The sequence below is a fragment of the Lemur catta genome, chromosome 1, assembly GCF_020740605.2.
Source record: "Lemur catta isolate mLemCat1 chromosome 1, mLemCat1.pri, whole genome shotgun sequence".
NCBI lineage: Eukaryota > Metazoa > Chordata > Mammalia > Primates > Lemuridae > Lemur > Lemur catta.
In genome coordinates this window covers 112,617,659-112,632,684 of record NC_059128.1, presented here as the reverse complement: position 1 = coordinate 112,632,684, position 15,026 = coordinate 112,617,659, and the positions used below count along the sequence as shown (strand labels likewise).

General features: G+C 50.4%; 1 protein-coding gene across 1 annotated transcript in view; it reads left to right on the top strand.

Annotated features, from left to right (window-relative positions):
* MUC16 (mucin 16, cell surface associated) overlaps window positions 1-15,026 on the top strand; it is a 120,416-nt gene that overhangs the window by 20,287 nt on the left and 85,103 nt on the right. Inside the window, exons 6-11 of the mRNA XM_045550493.1 lie at window positions 115-4,968; window positions 5,443-5,535; window positions 7,186-7,302; window positions 9,358-12,534; window positions 12,667-12,707; window positions 12,747-13,416. Coding sequence (XP_045406449.1) covers window positions 115-4,968; window positions 5,443-5,535; window positions 7,186-7,302; window positions 9,358-12,534; window positions 12,667-12,707; window positions 12,747-13,416 — 8,952 coding nt within the window. The remainder of the gene's footprint in view (window positions 1-114; window positions 4,969-5,442; window positions 5,536-7,185; window positions 7,303-9,357; window positions 12,535-12,666; window positions 12,708-12,746; window positions 13,417-15,026) is intronic.

Below are 15,026 nucleotides of genomic sequence, written 5' to 3'. Positions count from 1 at the left end.
CTTCCCAGCTGCCCTCTTTCCTACCCAGTTCCTCACCTGCTCCTGCCTCTTCCATGTCACCCGGGGCTGTTCCCTCCACCTCTCTGCCCCTGACTTCTTCCCTCCTCACCCCAGGCCTTTGGAAGTCCACAGGCGTGTTGGTCACGAGCTCAGGTCACCAGGGCACCTCGCCTCCGTCTCTGAGCAGTGCCCCGCCTGACAGCCTGGCCACCGCCAGACAGACCACAGACACAGGGAGCATCACTCTATCCTCGGACACAACGGTCACCCATGTGGGGACCACCACTTCCAGACCTGGACACCACACCTCTCTCCTGGCGACCTTGCAGGCAAAGGAAATCACGTCTGCACCGGGCACCACCTCCACTATGTGGAAGAAACCTGTTTCCACACTGAGCGCCGCTTTACCCAGGACCAGGATCCCTGAGACCCGGCCAGGGCCAGATTCCGCCATCAGCCCTGGACCAAGCCCAGCCAGCACACCCGAGGGGACCAGCCCAGCCTCACGGACAAGCACTGGCCCTTCTGAGAGCCCCACCAGTGCTGCCACTCAGGTCTACGGGACAGAAGGCAGCCCCTCCAGCACCACATACACCAGACAGCCTGCTGGGTCCATGGCACCACCAGACATATCCACAGAAACCATCACCAGGACACGTCCCTCCGCCATCACACCTGGCTCAGGAGAAACGACCATCACCAGACCAATGGGTCCTGCCGGCTCGACGTCACAGGCTAACCCAAACTTGCACACAACAACCACCTCCGCCCTGGACGTAAGCTCCTCAGCAGAGAGCCAGGCATTGCCTCAATCAGAAGGGGCTTCCCTCACGAGCAGGGTGCCCGGGGAGGTGTCATGGACCGCGCATCCCTATGGGAAGGAAACTAGCTCGGTGTCTTCCCTGCTGCCCTCTTTCCTTCCCACGTCCTCACGTCCTCCTGCCTCCTCCATGACACCCGAGGCTGTTCCCTCCACCTCTTTGCCCCTGACCTCTTCCCTCCTCACCCCAGGCCTGTGGAAGACCACAGGTGTGTTGGCCACGAGCTCAGCTGACCAAGCCACCTTGCCTCCGTCTCTGAGCAGCGCCCCGGCTGACAGCCTGGCCACCGCCGGACAGACCACAGACACAGGCAGCATCGCTCCATCCTCGGACACAGCAGTCACCCATGTGGGGACCAGCACTTCCAGACCTGGGCACCACACCTTTCTCCCAGCTACCTTGCAGGCAACGGAAATCACGTCTGCGGGGGGCACGTACTCCATGATGGGGGAGGAACCTGTTTCCACAATGACGGCCGCCTTCCCCACGACTGGGAGCGCTGACACCTGGCCAGGGCCAGCTTCCACCATCAGCCCTGGACCAAGCCCAGCCAGCACCCCCGAGGGGACCAGCCCAGGCTCAAGGAGAAGCACTGGACTTTCTGAGGGGCCCACCAGTGCTGCCACTCAGGTCTCCGGGACAGAAGGCAGCTCCTCCAGCGCCACATCCACCCCACAGCCTGCTGGGTCAACAGGGCGACTAGACATCTCCACAGAAACCATTACCGGGCCTCGTACCTCCCCCTTCACGCCTGCATCAGCGGAAGCGACCATCACCAGCCCAACAGGTCCTGCTGGTTCCATATCACACGCTAGCCTGACCTTGGACACAATGACGAGGTCCGCCTGGGACGGAAGCCCCTCTGCTGGGAGCCAGGCATTGCTTCCCTCAGAACGGACCACCCTTACGAGCAGGAGGCCCGGGAAGGTGTCATGGACCACACATCCCTCCAGGGAGAAAGCCAGCTCTGTCTCTTCCCAGATGCCCTCTTTCCCTCCCACGTCCTCACCTGCTCCTGCCTCCTCCATGTCACCCGAGGCTGTTCCCTCCACCCCTCTGACTTCTTCCCTCCTCACCCCAGTCCTGGGGAAGACCACAGGTGTGTTGGCCACGAGCTCAGGTCCCCAGGGCACCTCGCCTCCGTCTCTGAGCTGTGCCCCGGCTGACAGCCTGGCCACCGCCGGACAGACCACAGACACAGGGAGCATCGCTCCGTCCTCGGACACAGCGGTCACCCATGTGTGGACCACCACTTCCAGACCTGAACACCACACCTCTCTCCTGGCTACCTTGCAAGCAACGGAAATCACATCTACACCGGGCACCGCCTCCACCATGAGGGAGGAACATGATTCCACACCCACCTCCGCCTTCCCCAGTACCAGGAGCCCTGAGACGCGGCCAGGGCCAGCTTCCGCCGACAGCCCTGGACCGAGTCCACCCAGCACACCTGAGGGGACCAGCCCAGGCTCATGGGCAAGCACTGGCCCTTCTGAGAGCCCCACCGGTGCTGCCACTCAGGTCTATGGGACAGAAGGCAGCCCCTCCAGTGCCACATCCACCCCACAGACTGCTGGGTCCACGGTGCCACCAGACATCTCCACAGAAACCATCACCGGGACACATACCTCCACCATGATGCCTCCCTCAGCAGAAGCGACCATCACCAGCCCGACAGGTCCTGCCGGCTCCACGTCACAGGGTAACCCAAACTTGGACACAACGACCACCTCTGCCCTGGACGAGGGCGCCTCAGCTGGGAGCCTAGCATTTCCTCACTCAGAAGTGGCCTCCCTCACGAGCAGGGCTCCTGGGAAGGTGTCATGGACCACGCATCCCTCCAGGCAGGAAACCAGCTCTGTCTCTTCCCTGCTGCCCTCTTTCCTTCCCACGTCCTTACCTCCTCCTGCCTCCTCCATGTCACCTGAGGCTGTTCCCTCCACCTCTCTGCCCCTGACTTCTTCCCTCCTCATCCCAGACCTGGGCAAGACCACAGGTGTGTTGGCCTCGAGCTCAGGTCCCCAGGGCACCTCGCCTCCGTCTCTGAGCAGTGCCCCGGCTGACAGTCTGGCCACCGCCGGACAGACCACAAACACAGGGAGCATCGCTCCGTCCTTGGACACAGCGGTCACCCATGTGGGGACCACCACTTTCAGACCTGGGCACCACACCTTTCTCCCGGCTATCTTGCAGGCAACGGAAATCACGTCTGCAGCGGGCACGTCCTCCACCATAGGGGATGAACCTGTTTCCACACCAACCACCGCCTTCCCCTTCACCGAGAGCGCTCAGACCCGGCCAGGGCCAGCCTACGCCATCAGCCCTGGACTGAACGCAGCCGCCACCCCCGAAGGGACCAGCCCAGGCTCAGGGACAAGCACTGGACTTTCTGAAGGGCCCACCCGTGCTGCCACTCAGGTCTCTGGGACAGAAGGCAGCTCCTCCAGGGCCACATCCACCCCACAGCCTGCTGGGTCAACAGGGCGACTAGACATCTCCACAGAAACCATCACCGGGCCTCGTACCTCCCCCTTCACGCCTGCCTCAGCGGAACAGACCATCACCAGCCCAACAGGTCCTGCCGGTTCCACGTCACCGGCTAGCCCGACCTTGGGCACAACGACCACCTCGTCCTGGGACGGAAGCCCCTCACCTCAGAGCCAGGCATTGGTTCCCTCAGAAGGGACCTCCCTTACGAGCAGGAGGCCTGGGAAGGTGTCATGGACCACGCATCCCTCCAGGCAGGAAACCAGCTCTGTCTCTTCCCTGCTGTCCTATTTCCCACCCAGGTCCTCACCTGCTTCTGCCTCCTCCATGTCACCCGGGGCTGTTCCCTCCACCTCTCTGCCCCTGACTTCTTCCCTCCTCACCCCAGGCCTTGGGAAATCCACAGGCATGTTGGCCACGAGCTCAGGTCCCCAGGGCACCTCTCCTCCGTCTCTTAGCACTGCCCCGGCTGACAGCCTGGCCACCGCCGGACAGACCACAGATACAGGGAGGATCGCTCCATCCTCGGACACAGCAGTCACCCATGTGGAGACCACCACTTCCAGACCTGGACACCACACCTCTGTCCTGGCTGCCTTGCAGGCATCGGAAATCACTTCTGCAACAGAAATCAGGTCTGTACCGGGCATGTCCTCCACCATGGAGGAGGAACCTGTTTCCACACTGACCGCCGCCTTCCCCATGACCTGGAGCACTCAAACCCGGCCAGGGCCAGCTTCCGCCGTCAGCCCTGGACCGAGCCCAGCCAGCACACCCAAGGGGACCAGCCCAGCCTCGCGGACAAGCACTGGCCCTTCTGAGAGCCCCACCAGTGCTGCCACTCAGGTCTATGGGACAGAAGGCAGCCCCTCCAGTGCCACATCCACCACACAGCCTGCTGGGTCCATGGAACCACCAGACATCTCCACAGAAACCATCACCAGGACACGTCCCTCCACCATCACACCTGGCTCAGCGGAAGTGACCATCACCAGCCCAATGGGTCCTGCCAGCTCCACGTCACAGGCTAACCCTAACTTGGACACAACAACCACCTCCACCCTGGATGGAAGCTCCTCAGCAGAGAGCCAGGCATTGCCTCAATCAGAAGGGGCTTCCCTCACGAGCAGGGTGCCCGGGGAGGTGTCATGGACCACACATCCCTATGGGCAGGAAACTAGCTCGGTGTCTTCCCTGCTGCCCTCTTTCCTTCCCACGTTCTCACGTCCTCCTGCCTCCTCCATGTCACCTGAGGCTGTTCCCTCCACCTCTCTGCCCCTGACTTCTTCCCTCCTCACCACAGGCCTGGGGAAGACCACAGGTGTGTTCGCAACGAGCTCAGGTCCTCAAGACACCTCACGTTCATTTTTCAGGAGCACCAAGTTTGAATTACCTTCCACCTCCGTAATCACCATATATTTGAAGACTTCTCTTGCTTCTTCAAATACAGCAGCACCCAAGATGAGCTCCTCTGTTTCTGCTTACGATTCTCATTCTTCTGTATCAGCTTCCTCTGAGACAACCAGACCAACCTTTCCCAAGGATATCACCTTCCCTTTGGAGAAGGAACATATTTCATCATCAAATCCTGCCTTTTCTGAGACTGAGAGCATCCTCACAGCGACTCCTTCCTCACCGACCATTGGATTTAAGGATACAAGTACGTCCAAGGAGACCAGCTCAGGCACAGTTTATCTGGGAGTTGTTTCTAGGCCAAGCCTTCCCTCTTCAGAAAAAACCAGTTCTACATCTTCTGTGATATCTTCACCTGCCACGACCTCACCTTCTTCTCTTTCCTCCACATTACTCACGGCCTTCCCCTCTTCTCCTACTGTTACTTCTCTTCTCACCACAGGGCTCGTGAGGACTACAGATGTGTTGGCCACAAGCTCAGAACCTGAAACCACTTCACCTTCAAATTTGATCAGCACCTCACTTGAAACACTGGCCACCTCCAAAGTCACCACAGACACAAAGAAAATTCATTCTTTTTTGAACACAGTAGTGACCAAGTTGTGGACCAGGAGTCCTGGACATAAACTATCTTCCTCTCTCTCAATCCGCTCTGGTCTATCCTATACTTCATATCCAGTCAGTACTGACTACCTGAGGGTAGACACTGGTGTATCCACAGCAATGCCTGCCTATTTTAAGACCACAGAGAGTGTTGAGTTGGGAATGCTGACACATGCTTATCAAGTTCCTCTACTTTCAACACTGGTGACAAGTAAGGACTTACAACCCCCATAATTCCCTACTTGTGATCTCTTAGGAAATGACCCTTTCCTAAGAGGTAAAAAAAAGTGTGAATTATGAGGTTATTCCTGGACCACTAATTCTTTTAGCAAATATTTTGTATGTCGAACTTCAATTCCAGGTGCTGGGCTAAGCACTGGGGAAACAAGGATAAATAATCAAGTAGCTGAATCATTATAGTATCATGATAGGTGCTCTAGTATTACTACTAGTGATGATGATGACAATAATAATATTAACAACAGTGATTATTTATACAGCACTTAGTATGTGTCAAATGCTGTTTTATTAAGTTATTTGATACTCATTATACACTATTTAGAGACTATTATAAGCCTATTTTAGAGTTAAAGAAATTGAGACACAGAGAAACTAAATAATTTTCTTAAGGTCATAAAGCTCGTAAGTGACAGAACTAGGATAAGAACTATGTGTCATGAGAAATCCATGCTCCTAAACCTAAGCAGGAGTTGTCAGAGAGGTAGCAGAAAAACAAGAGGTTCTGGCATCGCAGGTGTCATAGGAGGAGACAGTTTTAGGAAGGAGAAAGGTAAATTCTGTCAAACACTACAGAAAAACCAAGTTAAAATGAGGTAAGAAGTGCTTTGGCAACATAGGGGGCTTCAGGAATTGTAGCTGTGGGAGTACCAGTGAGGTGTAGGGCACTAAAAACAGCTAATATAATGCATAGATGAAGGAGTGTTTCACCCTTTGAATTGAGTATGTTTCTATATTGAAAACAAAGGGTCAAAGCAAAGGATAAGTAAAAGAAAAAAGTGAGTGAATGAAAATTAAGGGAACAAAGTTCATGAGGAGGCAAGAGGAACCCAGACCACAGGAGGAAGAAACACTACTTCCAAGGCATCAGTAGATGAGAGAGGGAACCTCTTGGCATTCCACTTCTCTGAAAGGGTTGACTTTGGCCCCAACTTTTATTCTGGACGCAAGTCCTGAGAGGTCCTCCAACTACTCAAGAAGGTCCTGCTTCCCTAGATGATATATACAGTGGGATGATTTGATACCTCTGCCCCATCTAGTTTTACAATTCACAATAAGTTTAGATGCATTTGCTGAATGTTAACTCCGATGTTAAAATGTAGCTCAGAAGTTGAGTCATTGGTATTCCATAAGCAAGTGATGAGTGAGATGGTAACAGAGCAGAAGGGTAGCTGGGTGGACAGAAGGATGAAAGGAACAATGAAGAGATGGATGAATGGAAGAAAAGATGACTAGAAGGATTAAAGTATAGAAGGAAGAATGAAAAGGAAGAATGTATGCAAGGGAGGATTCAGGGAAACATAAATTGAAGGAAAGAAGGGAGGAAAGATGAAATGAAGGATGGATGGTAGGAAGAAAGAATAAAAGGAAGAAAAGATGGAAGAATAGATGGTCAGATCTAGGAATGAATGAGAGGGAGGACAGATGCATATATGGGTAAGTAGATGGAGATGGATCTATGGATGAGTGTAGCCACTTATGTCACATTGTCCTGGCTCAAGTTCATACAGATGGACTTGAGAGAAGGAGTGTTGTGTGGGCAATTAACTGGATCCATTTAGACAGTGCTCTTTTTCTAGATGAGATGAGTTACCCCAGTTTTCTTCTCCATCCTCACCTGTAGGAACTGATGACATGATGGAGCACATCACAAAGATACCCAATGGAGCACCGCATGAAGGCACCGAAGGACCAGTCAAGGGGCCTCTGGTGTCCACATCACCTGCTAGTCCCAGAGGTAGATTCAACTCTGCTTACTTCCCAAGAATTCCACTTGTGACCATATTTCCTGCTGCACAGAGACAAAATGCTTGTTTTCTTTAGAGAGAGAATTGTGTGTGGTTGTCACAGGTTTCCCTTTCTGAGCTGGATCTTTGTGTAGCCAGGTGGATTACCAGGTGGATGCTACCACTTTTCTGTCCCTCATAGCATGCTCAGTCAGCTTTGTTCAAAGTCAAATATGTCAACTTCATAAATTTGATCTGGTTTCACTGAATCCTAAAAATGTATTAATAACTTAATATGTGTCACAGACTGCTATAAACTGAGGATGCACAGATGAAAATACTTTGCAATTGTACCCATGGAGCACTCAGTTCAGTAGGAGACACATCAAAGGAACAAAATAATTATGATGCAACTCTAAAAGTATTTGATAAAGATATAATGGAATTGTAGAATGAAGGCTTCATGGAAGAGGTGATATTTGAATTGGGTTTTAAAGGATGAATAGAGTCTACCAGGAAGATAGAGGGAGTTGATGAAGACATTCTGGATAGAATCAAGAACAGCATGCAAAGGTACAGAAAGAGGTGAAACCCAGGAATGTCTAGGAGGTAAAAATAATTCACAAACATGTTGCTTCTTCTTAGAGAGTAGTAGCATGCATAAGCCTATTAAAGGCTTTGAGAAATCTTACTATAGAGAAACTTGTTCAGCTTTGTTCAACTTGGGGTTTAATACAATTATTTGACTGTGTAATCTTTTGCTCAGAATGGTACCTACTAACATTCCATATCATTATTGCTCTGCATGACAATTTAAGAGGCATAGGTATATACAACGAGGGGTCCTGCTCTCTGGGTGGCTAAAAGTGTAGGGTTTCCCACACCCGTTAAGTTATTCCCAAATAGAGTCTAGACTATTTTACCAGCTCATTTTGGAGGATTTTGCAAGATCTAGGCTTTGGGTGGAGTCACCTCCAGTCAGATTATTAGTCTTAGACTGTGACCCGAGTATCTCAGGTTGGGTCTCCCCAGAAGCAGACCTTGATTCAAGGATGTGGGGGCAAGTAATTTATCTTAGGTGGGGGCTGATCCCAGGAAGCACTGGTAGAGGAGACAGAAAAGAAAAGGAAAGTAAGTTAATGCAAAATGCATCCACGAACAGGTCACAATAGTGGGTAAGAGAGTGTCATTCCCACCAGGAACTTCTGGGAGGTAGTATAGAGCACCTCAGCATTGTCCTATCCAAAGGATGAGGTGGCTGGGGTATTTGTCATCTAATTCCCTTCTATCACTGGCCGTGAGCTGCTTATTCCTGGAGGTGCTAACATCCAGCCCTTCCATCCTGTCCCCAGTGCAGACTGAGTGAAAGCTCTTAGGTGTGGAGTCACAGGAGCTGTAGTAGGAACCCACTGAAGTCACTGCATTGCAACAGTGAGTGCTAATGGAATGTGAGTGGGGCATTGATGGCATTGGCCACAGCTAGATCTCTGGAAAAGGGATCACTGGGTTTCAGGTGATAACCAATATTCAGATGGCAAAGTTTATGAGAGCTAGCCAACAGTATCCATTGGCTCTTTTTTTGTATAGATATGGGTTTCTCAACCTCCGCACTACTGATATTTTGAGCAGATAATTCTTTGTAGCAGGGGGCTGACCCGTGCATTGTAGGATGTTTAGCAGCATCCCTGGCTTCTACTCTAAATGCCTGTAGCACTCCCCACACACACAGACACACAGTTGTGACAATCAAAAATGTCTCCAGACATTGCTAAGTGTCCCCTGGGAACAAAACTGCCCCTGGTTTGAGAACCACTGAACTAGACTGTGCTTGTTAAAGTTCCTCCCTCCAGATAGACATTTTCTCCTCATTTCTTTCTCTTTCCATCGTGCACCCTGCCCCACAACAAGACCCTGAAATGCAGTTAGGGAATTAATATTAGGCAGTGAGTAAGAGTATGTGTTTAGTATTCAGAGAGAACTGTGCTCAAATTTCCACACCATGGGTCATGCCAAGGCTACGTAACCTTGGCAAATCACCACCTCTGAGTTTCTGTCATTTTCTCCCAATTCACACACAGGAGGGACAGAAAGAGCAGAGACCACTGCCGCAGCTCTGAAGACCACCTCCACAGTCGCAGTGACCACCAGAGTCTATACTGCCACTTCAGGAACACTGACTCCCGTCAAGACATCAGCACAAGTGGCCACCACAAGCACAGCAGGAATGATGATCACAACCCCAGATGTTTCCCCTGATGTTTCAGAGATGACATCCTTAGTGGCCACCAGACTTGGAGCAGAGACCACCACAGCTGCTCCCAGTATAATCCCATCTGCTTTCAATAGAGAACCGGAGCCCACAGCTTCACCTGTGCCCAGTTCTGGGGCAGAGACCAGTCCAACTGTTCCAACTGTTGCCTCTGGTGAGCTGGATACAACAGCCTTGTGGATGACCCACCCGGCAGAGACCACCTCAATTGCTTCCAAGGCAACATTAAATGTTTTCCATGGTGAATCATATACCACTTCCTCAACAGCCACCACTTCTGGGGCAGAAGTCAGTTCAGTTGTTCCAAAGCCAACTGCCTCCCCCAGTATACCAGATACAGTGACCTCACTGACTACTAGTTCTATGGCAAAGACAAGTATGTTTATTCCAACTCTGACAGATTCTCCAGATAAACCAGAGACCACAGCCTCAGGGGCTGCCCATCCAGCAGAGAAAAGCCCAACTGCTCCCAGGACAATCCCAAATATTTCCCATAACGAGTCAGACACCACAACTTCAATGGCCACCAGTCCAGGGGCAGAAGCCATTTCAGCTGTTTCAACTACGACTATCTCACCTGGTGTAGCAGACATGGTAACCTCACAGGTCACTAGTTCTGTGACAGATGCTGATATGGCTCTTCCAACTCTGACTCTTTCTCCCAGTGAACCAGAGACCACAGCCTCATCGGTTACCCATCTTGGGACACACACCAGTTCAGCCATTCCAACTCTGACCACCTTGCCTGGTGTGCCAAGGCTGGTGACCTCACTGGTCACTAATTCTGAGGCAGGAATAAGTACAACTGTTCCAACTATGACAGTCTCCTCAGGTCAACCGGATACCACAGCTTCATGGATCACCCATCCTGGGGCAGAAATCAGTTCAACTGATCCAACTCTGACTTTTTCCTTTGGTGAGCCAGATACAACAGCCTCATTGGTTCCTCATCCTGCAGAGACTGACACAGCAGTGCCCAGGACAACTCCCAATTTTTTCCATAGCAAATCAGATGCCACACCTTCAACATCCACCAGTAGTGGGACAGAAGTCAGTTCAGCTGTTCTAACTTCAACTGTTTCACTTGGGATACCAGGGGCAGTGACCTCTCTGGTCACTAGCTCTAGAGCAGTGACCACCACAAGTATTCCAACTCTGAGTCTTTCTCCTGGTGAACCAGAGACCATAGCCTCACTGGTCACCCACCCTGAGGCACAAACAAATTCAGCCATTCCAATTCTGACTGTCTCCCCTAGTGTACCAGGGCTAGTGACTTCACCCGTCACTAGTTCTGGGGAAGAGACCAGTACGTTTCCAACTCTGACTGCTGCCCCAGGCCAACTGGAGACCACAGCCTCATGGGTCACTCATCCTGGGATGGAAGCCAGTTCTGTTGTGACTTCTTTGACTATCTCCCCTGGTGATCCAGATACATCAGTTTCATTGGCTACCCATCCTACAGAGAATAGCCCAGTCGTTGCCAGGACAACTCAAAGTTTTTCCCATAGTAAATCATACACCACACTTTCCACAGCCACCAGTCCAGGGGAAGAATCCAGTTCAGCTATTTCAACAACTATTTCAGCTGGTACACCAGACATGCCAACCTCACTAGTCACTAGTTCTGGGGCAGACACCAGTACAACTTTTCCAACACTAATTGCGTCCCCACATGAATCAGAAACAATGATCTCATGGGTTACTCATCCTGAAAAGACCAGTCAAATGGTCCCCAGGATGATCTCCCATAGTGAATCAGACAGCACAGTCTCAGTGGCCACCAGTCCTGGGGTAGAGACTGGTTCAGTTGTTCCAACAATAACAATATCACCTGATGTACCTTACATGGTGACCTCACAGGTCACTAGTTCTGGGGCAGTGACAAGGATTATTCCAACTCTGACTGTTTCTCCTGGTGAACCAGATTCCACAGCCTCATTTGTTACCCATCCTGGGACACAAACCAGTTCAGCCATTCCAACTCTGGCTGTCTCCCCTGGTGTATCAGAGATGGTGACCTCACTGGTCACTGATTCTGAGACAGACACAGGTACATTTCCAACACTGACTGAGTCCCCACATAAACCAGAGACAACAGCCTCATGGGTCACTTACCCTGCAGAGACCAGCACAACAGTTTCCAGGACAACCCTCAGTTTTTCCCAGAGTGAATCAGACACTGCACCCTCAATGGTCACCAGTTCAACTGTTTCAACTGCAACTATCTCACCTGGTGCATCAGATCTGGTGACTTCACAGGTCATTACCTCTGGGATTGATACTAGTACAACTTTTCCAACATGGACTGAGTCCCCGCATGAACCAAGGACAACAACTTCATGGGTCACTCATCCTTCTGAGACCAGCACAACAGTTCCCAGGACAACCACTAATTTTTCCTATAGTGAATCTGACACCATACCCTCAATGGCCACCAGTTCAACTGTCTCAACTATGACTCTCTCACCTGGTGTACCAGATATGGTGACCTCACAGGTCACTAGTTCTGGGACAGACACCAATATGTCTCTTCCAACTCACACTCTTTCTCCTGGTAAACCAGAGACCACAGTCTCATTGGATACCTATCCTGGGACACAGACCAGCTCTGCTGTTCCAACTCTGACCATTTCCTTTGGTGAACCAGATACAACAACCTCATGGGTCACCCATCCTGCACAGACCAGCACACCTGTTTCCAGAACACCCCCCAGTTTTCCCCATAGTAAACCAGATACCACACCTTTAACAGCCACCAGTCCTGAGGCAGAAGCCAGTTCAGCTGTGTTAACAATGACTATGTCACCTGGTGTACCAGACATGGTGAACTCACAGGTCACTAGTTCTGGGACAGACACCAATATGTCTCTTCCAACTCACACTCTTTCTCCTGGTAAACCAGAGACCACAGCCTCATTGGCTACTCATCCTGGGACACAAACCAGTTCTGCTGTTCCAACTCCAACCGTTTCCTCTGGTGAGCCAGATACAACAACCTCATGGGCCACCCATCCTGCACAGACCGGCACACCTGTTTCCAGAACAACCCCCAATTTTTCCCATAGTAAACCAGATACCACACCTTTAACAGCCACCAGTCCTGTGCCAGAAGCCAGTTCCATTGTGCTAACAATGACTATCTCACCTGGTGTACCAGATATGGTAACCTCACAGGTCACTAGTTCTAAGGCAGTGACTAGTACAACTATTCCAACTCTGACTCTTTCTCCTGGTGAACTGAAAACCACAACCTTATTGGTAACCCACCTCAGTGCAGAAACAAGCACAAAATTTCCTGCATCAACTGTTTTTCCTCATGTATTGGAGACTGCAGCCTCAGTCTCTACCCATGCTGGGACAGACACCAGCACAACTACTCCAACTGCAACTTTATCCCCTGATTTACCAGAGACCACAAGCTTATTGGCTACCAGCCCTTTGGCAGAAACCAGTACAGATATTCCAACTCTGACGATTTCCCCTGGTGTCCCTGGGCTTGCTGGTGCCCCTACGACAACTGGCAGGCCTAATACTGTAACTTTTTGGAGCACAGAAACTTCACCACCCATAACTTCAGTTGGAGTCCCAGAATTTTCCAGGATTGTCACAGGTACCACTATGACCTCGATACCATCAGAAATCCCAATGCCATCTAAAACCAGTCATGGTGAAGGAGTTAGTACAACCAGTATCCTGAAAACTACAGTGGTGGAGACCACTAATTTAGCTGCCAGAAGTTCAAACCCCACCATGGCTGAGACCACAACTTCCTTCAATACACTGGCTGGAAGTCCCTTTGCCCCTCTGACCACACCTGGGATGTCCACCTCGGCCTCTAAGAGCATGACTTCAGAAACAAGTAAGAATAACTTATGTATGTATGTATTTATTTATTTTGAGATAGAGTCTCGCTTTGTCACCCTGGGTAGAATGCAGTGGGGTCATCATAGTTCACTGCAATCTCAAACTCCTGGGCTCAAGGAACTCCTGCCTCAGCCTCCCAAGTAGCTGGGACTACAGGTACCCAACACCACACCCAGCTAAATTTTCTATTTTTGGTAGAGATGGGATCTCAACTCTTGCTCAGGCTGGTCTTGAACACCTGAGGTCAAGCGATCCTCTCCCCTCAGCCTCCCGGAGTGCTAGGATTACAGGCGTGAGCCACTGTGCCCAACTGAATAACTTTTTAATTGTGGTAAAATAGACATAACATAAAATTTTCCATTTTAACCATTTTAGGTATACAATTTGGCAGCCTTATTGACATTCACCCTTTTGTGCAACTACCATCACTATCTTTCTCTAAAACTCTTTTACCACCCCAAACAGAAATTCGGTACCCACTGAGCAATAATTTCCCATTCCCCTAGACCTTGGTAACCTTTGGTCTATTTACTGTGTCTATGAATTTGCCTGTTGTAGCTATTTCATATGAGCAGAATCATATCATATTTTTCCCTTTGTGTCTGGCTTATTTCAATTAGCATAATATTTTCAAGGTTCATCTACATTGTAGAATCTATCAGAACTTCTTTCCTTTTTTATTTTATTTCAGCATATTATGGGGGTACAAAAGTTTAGGTTACATACATTGCCCTTGCCCCCCTCCCCCCCCAGTCAGAGCTTCAAGTGTGTCCATCCCCCAGATGGTGTTCATCGCACTCATTATGTATGTATACACCCATCCCCTCCCCCACTCCCATCTGCCCGACACCTGATTAATGTTATTTTTATATGTGCACTTAGGTGTTGATCAGTGAAACCAAATGTCCTTCCTTTTTATGGAAGAATAATATTCTATTGTACAGATATGTCACATTTTATCCATTCATCCATGGATGGACATTTGGGCTATTTCCACCTCTTGACTATTGGGAATAAGGTTGCAATGAACATCAGCGTACAAATAACTGTTTGAGAAACTCTTTTCAATTCTTCCGGCTGTGTACTTAGGAAAAGAATAGCCGGGTCATAATGATGCAATTGGTTTGCTAGGGCTGCCACATCAAAATGCCACAAACTGAGTGGATTAAGCAACGTAAATTTATGGTCCCACAGTTTTGGGGACTAGAGGAGAACCCTGGGAAAACGCAGACAACGTGCACCATGGAGACATCCTTCTGAGGGGTGAGGGAGCTGTGATGTTTATCCACCAACTTCCGTCAGCCATGGCTGAAGGGTGCTCTCCAGGCCTGTTAATTCCCCCAAGACAAAGAGATGCAGGTGCTGGTGTGTGTTGGAGTAGTAAGAACCAAGGGGATATGGGAGAGCCCAGACACTTATCCTAGTGTGTCCAGGACTATCTCACTTTTAAAACTGAAAAGTTTGCCTCCCAGGAAGGTCCCAAGCAAACTAGGATAGTTGGTCACCCTACGCAGGAAGGTCTTGGACGGTGATTCCTACACCAGGACTTTTAAGTAAGGCAGCCCAGGCTGGACCTCAGCTTGGCACTGGAGTTAAAGTGTGTCC